Consider the following 9,840-nt stretch of genomic DNA (forward strand, 5'->3'; position numbering starts at 1 on the left):
TGAGAAGAAAACACATAGCATTTGTTGGGTTTTCATTGTACTGAGAAACAGTAAAGCTCCATTTCACCCAGAACCGAATGCCAGACTAAATAAACGGCGTGTTTTTGTTACAGCTACTGTGTGAGCCATTTTCCTCTGTGTCCTTCATTGTGTTTTACCTCACCCGGGGTCATTTTTTGGGGGTAGGTTGTTGTGTCAGGGCGCGGCCGAGGTAGAGGGGGAACTCAGATGGGTCGAGGCCGTCCGATGTCCACCAGACAGAGCCAAAGAGTAGTAGAGACCGGATACTGTACTGTATCCATAGAGGGCCTCTCTTCATCCACAACTGAAGTTCAGCTGCAGAACCTTCTCAGGTCCATTGGCCCCATAGAGGTTGGTACCACATACTTAAGTATGCAAATTTATTGTAATGCAGTGATTACTTTGTTAAGAACTTAATATCTAAAGAGTGGAAAAAAGATTCTGTCAAACTTCGCGCTGTAATAATTTTTGTGTGTTCTTATGTCTTTCTTTAAAATTTGAGCTATGTTTCTCATGAAAACAGAAAACATACATGCGATATGTACTTGTGTCCACCAAAGTGGCAGCATTGAAATTCTTATTGTGATCTTATAGCGCCCTCTGTTGTTGTGATTAGGTTTGTAGTGAAAATGAATCAAGGAATCAATATCCCTTCACCACCCTCACTCCCTCTTGTGGATGGGAGCAGTACTGAGTTGTACTTTTCTGTTTCTCTGTATTGCAGACTTTCAGAATGATGCCACAGCAGAGGAAAGCGGTTGCCACATTTTCCAGTCCCGAGCATGCAGCAAGTTTTCAAATGAGCTTCCACAGGTAATCAGCATGCCTTTCATTTTATAAACATGCCAGTCAAATGATTGCATACTGTTGTAGTCCTTTACATTTTGCCAATGTGATGGTCTTGAAATTTAGCTTCTGCACAGATTGTACAGATCACAAAATAAGTGTTCATTAGCATCTAAGCCCCTTTTAAAACACTGGTTCAAACATTATTATTAAAATTATCACACAGGCACATGATTGATTTGTCCCACATTGATGTGTCGCTGATTGATGGATGAGGAACACGCTAAAGTCAGAGTGTCCAGCACAAGAAGTCATTTTTTTCTCGAGTGCAAAGCTCCAGCGTGACGTAGGAATATTTCTGCAGCCATTTTTTGGAGTCACTCACAATCAACATCTCTGCACTGAGGCATCATTCCTCATTCGTCTCCTATCAACTTGGAACCGTGAATGCACAAAGACCTCTCCAAACCTGTCCATGTTTATATTTGTTTTCCGTTGGTGTGAAATGGCACTATGAGAGACACTGGACAATTTAATTCTGCCTTAATGTAGTTTGTAAAGAATGGTTTTGTACGTCTTACACGGAAATTAAGTAGAACTTATCATGAGATAATGGTTGCTCCCCTTCTCAGTAAGATACAAACAGAAAATAAGCAAAAACAACTTGAAAATTGTAATTCTCATGTGGCCACTTCAAAGTATTTTATTAATATTATTTGGAGCTCAGTGTTTACATGCAAGAATTGGTACACTGTGGCCACCCTGTTTATTCTATTCTCTTCCTTAGCAGTGTTTCTCTCTCTCTCTGTAGATGGCAGCATTTCATTACTATTAGTACTTCATTGTTTTCTTAACCCGAGCCCACTTTCCAAAGGCAGTGATGAATCTCAGGCAGTCTTTGGGTGAATGGCGCTACCTAGTGGAGATGTTGCATACAAGCTCAGAGGTAGCTTGGTGTGATTATTTAACAGTTGCAGTAACTAGAATCAAACTGGCACAGAGGCGATGCATAATTATAAGTGTCTTAATTTCCAGTGGTGTTTGGAATTCTGACAGTATTTTGTTGATTTCATAGTGCTTTAAGCTTCAATGCTAGATCATCTCTCTCATTTAAGTTGTATCATTTAGTATCATTATTTCTCGTTCTAAATCTTGTTAGATATTTTAACAGTTCCTGGAAGGCATTTTGGAAAATATCTCCCACGGCTTTTTGGATGTATATTTTAGTTGTCTGTCTGATTATGGAGTTGTTAGATTTGCAATTTGTACGTGTACTTAAAGAGTGCATTTGTAAGTTTTTTTGTTTAAGATTTTTTTATGATAACTGAAATATATACTATTGGGAATTTGTCTTCTTTGGTAGATGAGACAGAATAGATCAGAGACAATTCTTTAGGATATAAACACATTTCTGTAAACGTTTGGGCTAGAATATATATTTGGCTATCTCCTTTCTAAAATAATTTGTCTAAATCTTTGTAACTATCAGCTGATAATTATGTGGCGTATTACTGAGCTGCATAGAGTAGCTGGATTAGCACTTTGAAAGGCCCACATAGAGCTGGTAATGCAGATGCTTGGCAGATGGGCTGCAAAGGAACATACCACAACAACAACCAGCCCAAAATGTTGTTCTTGGCTTAAAATCTGTCTTAAATTCTGGCCTCTGAGCAAATTTCTGGCCTTTAAGTTAAATTATATCTATTTGTACAAATGCAAAACCTTTGATCTTCTATGTTCTATACTTCATGTCAGGCCTTCTGTTTGATTCCATGTGTCATATTAAATTAAACGTCGTAAGTTAGGCACATTTACTTTATCCATAATCCTGTGATTTGTTTCTTATTGACACGCTTTGTCAATTCTGAGCTCAATTCTTCTGACATAAGAAATCTTCCCTTAAATTTTCAGACATTGTTGATTAATTTTTACTTAAACCTAAAGTTCAGAAGTGAACTTTGTATACATAACTTATAGGAATGTGACATAGGAACATGAGGGGACAACCATTATCTGCATAGTGATCATGTATATACGTAGATCAGAACTTTGACCCAATATTTATCCTGTTAGAAATCTTTTGTGTTAGTCTTTACCCATGCTGTATCAAGTTAAACATTTTTATATGTAAGGATATGCTGACATGTCCGGACTTAAACAATTTTACAAGTGTTTTGTTTCAACTTTAGATGGAAAATGAGAAGGAAATGAAAAACGAATTCTGTTCATAAGATATTTGACCAAAAGTTTAAGGAAAAATAAGAAAATAAATACATGGCCAATATACCGTGAACATGCAGGTATGTGAAGCCGGTTAAACTTTAGTCCAACTATGTGTGGTTCTGTGTGTTGTCCACGTGTCTGGTGCCTTTTAAGGTGAAATATTTTATTTGTGCCACATTTTATTCATTTACCTACTTATACATATTTTGTAACTTTGCAACATATCATATTTACCTTTCAAAAATAATTTATTACCTTTGCATTAAGACACAGCTCTTGAGTACTGTTAGTTTTGTAAGACTTTTGTAGACTTTCGCAATGCGAAGAAGTACTACCTCATGAAGACAGAGGGGAATACCACTGAATTTTAGCATTTCAATTATTTGTTTTCAACTCAAATTCTTTACTGCAAATTGAACTGTGATGTCATACTGATGTGCTGCTCCGTGACAAGGATTTACACACAGGCTCACAAATTATTACAGTACCTTACATGACTTCACTGCTATTTATTATTGAATTATAAAACATAACAATTGGAGGATTAACATTTACATTTATGAAAAGCAACTGCAGGCTGTGCATGTGGATGACATCACAGATTTATTTGGTTTGGGTATTTAAAAAAAACAGTGGTTCACGTTTTCATAATGTCTTTTGGCCTCTGTCGTTGAACGCATGTGTGAATTAGATTCATACATTTTGTGGTAATTTCCCTTATTCAATCATTGCTTGACATAAGTCAAAATAATTTTCAATCTGGTAAAGGTGACATTAATCTCAACTTTTTCAAGGTATTGGAACAAATGAGGTGTCTGAAAATGTCCCAAGTCCTAACCCTCCCCCTTATTATTATTTTTTTTTTTTTTGTGAAACCTGAGGTTGTGTGGTTTCAAGTCTTTTGTATGTTGTACAGTTGTTCTTTACTGACTCCTTTATGTTTTATTCCTTTATTTTGAGTTGAACTCATGTTGAGGTTTTTGTTCTCTAACATTGTTCATTTACTGTCTTTCATGTTGTGGGCTACATTTGAGTTTTAGTGCCATGATAAATCCTGTGGATTTGAAAAAGTATCGACAATGCCGATGGTCATAGTGATATTGTTACAAGAAATTTGATCTTGTAATGACAGAACAGATTCACATTGAATCCAGTTGTACCTTAATTTTAAGAATTTTGAACTTACAATGTTCCAAGAGCTTTCAGATAAGCTGCTCTTTTTCTCAAAGCAATTTTCATGAGAAAACTGGTGCTGAATAATGAGCAAATCTACGGCAGCATATTTAACTACTATGATGTTTTGCAATTCACAACATGACCTTATTTGAGCACTATATTATTTGGATAGTTAATTGACAAGGTTTGTCTGTCAGATGTTTATTTGCTTGTGCTGACAAAAGAGACTCATACATTAATGGTGAGCCTCAAAAAGTTCTGTCATGGGTCAAAAATGCTACACTTGATGGGTGGAGTTAATGCTCCTAAATTAATTCACAACCTTTTTTAACAGGTTCATTAGGTGATCAAAGGTGCTAAGAGTTTGCAGACTGTAGCTGAAATAATAAGGTCATTCTTTCCTTTTCTTTAGGTCACATTTTTCACAGAGCAGAGACAGCGGCCATCGTGGTGGTGTTTATTTCACGAGCAAAGTTAAGAGACCATACAAAGCGTTTAGCATGTTTTAGCAAATCAGACTGTTTTCAGTGTGTTAAACTTTGATGCTGACAGTTTAACAGAATATGCATATTAGATATATTACTCAACTTCAAAGCAGCTGTTGGATTTGATTCATGTCATCATTTACTTGAAAAATGTTTACATTTCTTACATCTAAATTATTACATAGTTATTAACTATTACAAATTAGTACATAGTTTCATGATAATGCAATTGGCTGGTACTTGTACCTTGATAAATATATGGGAAGTGCCAACATCTAAAATTTGAGTTGTGTAGTTTGATACACTAAAATACTACCAGTTTATACCTCTAATGTAATCAGCTACTTTTGTCATCACTTACTGCCGTTTTAGAGGCATTGCTTTAGGTTTCTATCCTGCTAATGTAAAAAACAAAAAACAGGGCAACTGTGATGGAGGAGGTAGCGCGGTCGTCCACCGATTCCACAGTTGTTGATTCGATATCCGGCTCCTCCTGTCACATGTCGAGCTGTCCCTGAGCAAGACACTGAACCCCAACCTAGTTACTCCCGGTGAGTGTAGGCCAGCTGCATAGCAGCTCCCCCATCTGGTGTTTTCTGATCAGGTTGATTCAGTACAATTTTTTTCTCCATCTCTAGTTGTAGTTACAGTTTCCATTTGTTTAAGTTTAGTATTTTTGTACCAGCAATAAGTGTTCTTCTCTGGCTTTTTCATGTTCATCCTCTGGCTCAAATATGTGATTTTAAAATAGAATTATTGATTACATGAAAGTTACAAACTGGTTGAAACTTGCTAACTGCTGGTATGGTCCCTCACTTTTGGCTCCTCGTTTAATTACATTGGGATGTTTTGAGGTTGTAGCTACACAGACATTTTTAAAAAAACAGGCACTATTGAGATTTGTCTTAAGAAAACACACAGGATGGGACCACATGTCATCACATTATCACATTCAAACTACCTCTAGGATTAACAAGATTTTCTTTTTTCCCCCCAACAGCGATCAGAGTCGTTTACCAGGTTGATCCAAGATGCTGCTCCATCACTTGCTGCATTATCTCATTCACTTAACTCTTTAAGTTTCTTTTTAGGCCGCAACCTTGGATGAAGACTTAATGTGAACTCGATTCCCTCACTAAATAGATTCTGCTGCATTCTGGGTATTGTCCTCTGTCTGCTGTTGCCATTCTTCAACTTGCACATGTTCCTTGATGCTGCCGTTGTTAAATGAACTTAAGGCTTCTATATCAAGCAGGGTGGCCTACCTGGATTACCATTGTTTGTTAACCCTTGGGATGGAGGTTTTCATCTCTGTGACGACAGCCGGGGTCACAGAGCAGACACGTAACTCTAAAGCTGTTTTCTGGCTTTCACTGCACCAAAAGTCATCCCAGCTTCTTGACATTCATTGTTTGGTTGGATTTCCAAAAAGACACTACAGTTGTTTCCACACTTCGAACAGTGTGGTGCACCAGTTAATGAGACTGAAAATCCAAACTATTGAGTTTTCTTTGAAACTGTTGACAAAGAATTTTGTCGTGTGTTTTTCACCATTTACACTGATGATCACGAAGTGATCATGTTATGTGTTGGATTACTCACTGTTAAATGTCCCTTTGATGATGTAAACTGGATTTTGTAAAAAGAAGAAAGATTTTAAAAGAATTTTGTACTTTTATATGAACTGTGCTGGTTTTTACAACAGAAACTGATGTCAAATAAACTTTTTTGACTTGCACATTGCCATTGTTTTTGCTTTTATTGTGACACCGGTAAAGCTGGAAACATTTTGAACTTCAGATTTTCTGAGCATAGACCAAAAACATTGAGTCATAATACTTTCCAGCTGGTGAACCTTAAAATTCATTCCTGTGTATTTGTATCCTTTTGTCACTTGTCACGTTTTGTATACTGTAGTCAAACTAATGACACTTAATTCTCTAATAACATTTAATCTGAACCGATGTTAGAAGCCCAACAGGATAAAGCTTTGCAGATTTCCTTATACAGCAGTGATTACACAAAAGTAAATACATTTTTGAGTAGCTGGGCTGTATCTTTCTTCATTTGAACTGCAGTAATTACATGAAACCCCCTTCAAAAATGTCCCAAACCCCATTGTTGGGAACAACAGCTCTGAATTGGTTAAAATCCCTAAAAATGACTTACAGCTTTATAAACATCCACCCGGAAGTAGCGCTTATAATAAGTCATATTCTTAAACCAGCAATGACTTTTTTTGAAGTTTTACATTTTTCTTCAGATTCAGAGGCAGCTTAATGTCTGACACATCAGACATGTTTAAGCCTATTTGAACACCCAGCAAGCTGTCTTCAAAACCAGGACCAACATGAAAACTCAGGAGGTCTCTCCAAACTCATACTAATTCATTCCCAGTGACTATAACTGACACCTGCAATGTTTTTATTTTTTTTTTGGGCAAAGTTTTCCAAATCTATACAGTAAGTCTCTCAAGATCAACCATTCTATTCTCTAATCTCTGTATTTGTCCTTCTCTTTGGACGTGTCTGCAAACTCTACACATGTAATGAGTCTTTTTAAAGTTGTTCAGATATCTGCTTGAGTTTATTAACAGGGGAGAGAGGTTGTTGTAACTTCTTATAGATGAGATGTTAGTCAGGTTTTCGTTTCCCTCCAACTCACCCCACACATCTTTAGCACTCTGCTGTTTCACTGCCCCAGAGGAGTAAATGTTGTCTGGAAAGAACGTAACACTGTCATTTGCAGAACTCCACGGGAATTTTGTTTTCCAGAATCCCAGACTGTTCATGTTTGCAGATGTCAACATTTGTAAAAGCTGGTGTTTCTCCCAGCAGACTGGGGGCCCCCAGAGGGATTAAGGGAGGCTCTATTTACCTGCTCTGAGGAATGCTGCCCTACGCGGACGCTTTTGTATCTGTCAGGGACCCAAGGTCACAGTGCTGGGAGAGATGGGCTGCTTTGTCCCTTCCCAAAGTTTCCACCTCCCAGTATCAACAAGAAAACACAATGTGGCAGAAGGAAATGGAATTCCTGCTCGTGTTGCAACAGTGTTCAGAAATTCAGGTTCAGTGCCCCCTTTTCCCCTTTGATAGGTCAGATTGATCGTCATCTTTCGAATTTAGAATAGAAAAACTATAAATTGTTTCCAATATTAATTCAAGTTTTATATTTAATTACTTTAGTTCTGTTGTCTACAATTAGGTTTGAAGCATACACTTTAAATCATTACACATACTTGTTTCTCATGTTACTAAACATGAGAACTACTATAGTTTGTTCTAAGACCCCTTACATCTCCCAGTATATAAATGTAGTTTTACTAGTTAATAAAGAGCAATACATGCTCACTTTTTTTTGAATAAAGTCACGTTTCTTATTAAAGTATTTAAAATTCCCAGATGTAGATTAAACAATTTTCTGGCCGCTCTTGCACTGTTTGGCCACGTGGTGTCGCAGTTGCACAACTTAGTAAACAGCGGCACTAGGTGAAAGTAATAGTTTCAGAGAGATAAGTACTAATACCACAGTACACATCAGGCTCACTTAAATGTTACATGCACACTTTGAGTCCATATGAAAATATTGGAGGGTTATAGTGATTTGTTAAGACTAACAAATGCTCTTAACCAAGCTGTGATGTAGTTACAATGACGTTTTTTCTCTCTTTTATTTATTTATTTATTTTTTCTTTTCTTTTCTTTCGAGCCAACCGTCAGTCACTGATGTAAACTAAATCCGATCTCAACCAGCAGACACCGTCAAGCAGATTTAGGGCCAACAAACACACACTTCTGTTTAATCTGTCTGCCCGTTTGAAGTTATTTGCGGTGGGCAAACCTCGTTAAATTTGACAAGAGCTCTCAACATTTCGCAAGCGTGCACAAGGTTTAGTTCAAAGCGCAATATTTTCTCCATTAGGTAAAAGCTGGCAAACAGGTGACCAAGCAATTCAAACCCATTCTGTTACCATGTTGTTAAATATCCATTATAACCACCTAAATGTAAGACTTTGTTCATTAATATTGATAATGGTTAAAGGGATATTATAAAGAGGCTGACGACTAGCTGGTTTTTTTTTTTGTTTTTTTTATCAATACGGTTTTCATTAACTAATTTTAAGCTTGAGGATGATATGGCCGTAAAACGTCCCATAATGTCGTACAGGTGTTCAGCACCGTTTCCTGTGAAGCTCAGTCAGACAAACACATATAACAAATGCAAGTTTGAAGATTTTCTTTATCTCATTTTTGTAATAAACATATAAATAATAAACTCTAGACATTTTTGACACATCGCCCTGTTATGAAAGTTAACTGGTATGGTCTGACTATATAGACTATCCAAACTGTGCATCTGCCGCAGGTCATTTCTATAAAACTATTTCCCTATTACAAAATATGAAAAGAAAAATACATTTTTAGTACATTTACAGGAGTTACGTATTAATTTATTCAACGAAAGTGTTTCAGTACGACTTTAACTGTTACTGAATTGTCAGAATCTGCATTTGATATTTTTCTCAGAAGAAAACAGAAAAAAATAAAAATAAAAACACACCAGAAAGAAGCAGAGAATGCAGACATGAGGCAGAATATCCGTCCCTCTCCGACAACTTAAACGAACAGTTTGCAAAATAATACAATTCTGAAGAAATCAAGCAGTACTTTCCCAACTACTATATTTAAATTAAAATATATTCTCATATCTTACACTATTTCAAATAACGAAATGTGATTCGGTAGCGATCTGTCAAAATCTAATTTACAATTCTGTGTATAAAAATATAATTTATGGAACCCCGCGAAGTTTGTTCTCCCCAAAATATAACAGTCAGTTGCACATATGCACATATGAACATTACAACCTGTCAAAGTTAGCTCCTTTCTACAATTTTTCTCTTTGCGTTATTTTTTTTTCTTTTTCGTTTTTTTCTTCATTTTTTTCTTTCTTTTTTTGGCATATGAGATATACAAAAATAGATTATGCACAATTTGCTGCTCACACCGTTTCAGAATCCATTTGTGTGACCTCAGCGAGTTCACATGAGAATAAATTATTCAAAGAAAAACTTTTTTTAAGGCTCCATATATTCTTTGAAAGGGGACACGTCATGGAAAAGTCACAAATAAATATCCCAACTCCGCTG

General features: G+C 36.4%; 1 protein-coding gene across 3 annotated transcripts in view; it reads left to right on the plus strand.

Annotated features, from left to right (window-relative positions):
- The window catches only part of rbm33a (RNA binding motif protein 33a), a 31,371-nt gene extending 24,942 nt beyond the window's left edge, over positions 1-6,429 (plus strand). For all 3 annotated transcript variants that reach the window (XM_067485750.1, XM_067485752.1, XM_067485751.1), the window contains exons 17-19: positions 187-372; positions 746-834; positions 1,034-6,429. In XM_067485750.1, the coding sequence (XP_067341851.1) occupies positions 187-372; positions 746-834; positions 1,034-1,082 (324 nt within the window). In that variant the 3' untranslated portion in view covers positions 1,083-6,429. The remainder of the gene's footprint in view (positions 1-186; positions 373-745; positions 835-1,033) is intronic.
- Positions 6,430-9,840: the final 3,411 nt, after the last annotated feature.

Source organism: Channa argus, chromosome 19, assembly GCF_033026475.1.
Source record: "Channa argus isolate prfri chromosome 19, Channa argus male v1.0, whole genome shotgun sequence".
NCBI classification, from domain to species: domain Eukaryota; kingdom Metazoa; phylum Chordata; class Actinopteri; order Anabantiformes; family Channidae; genus Channa; species Channa argus.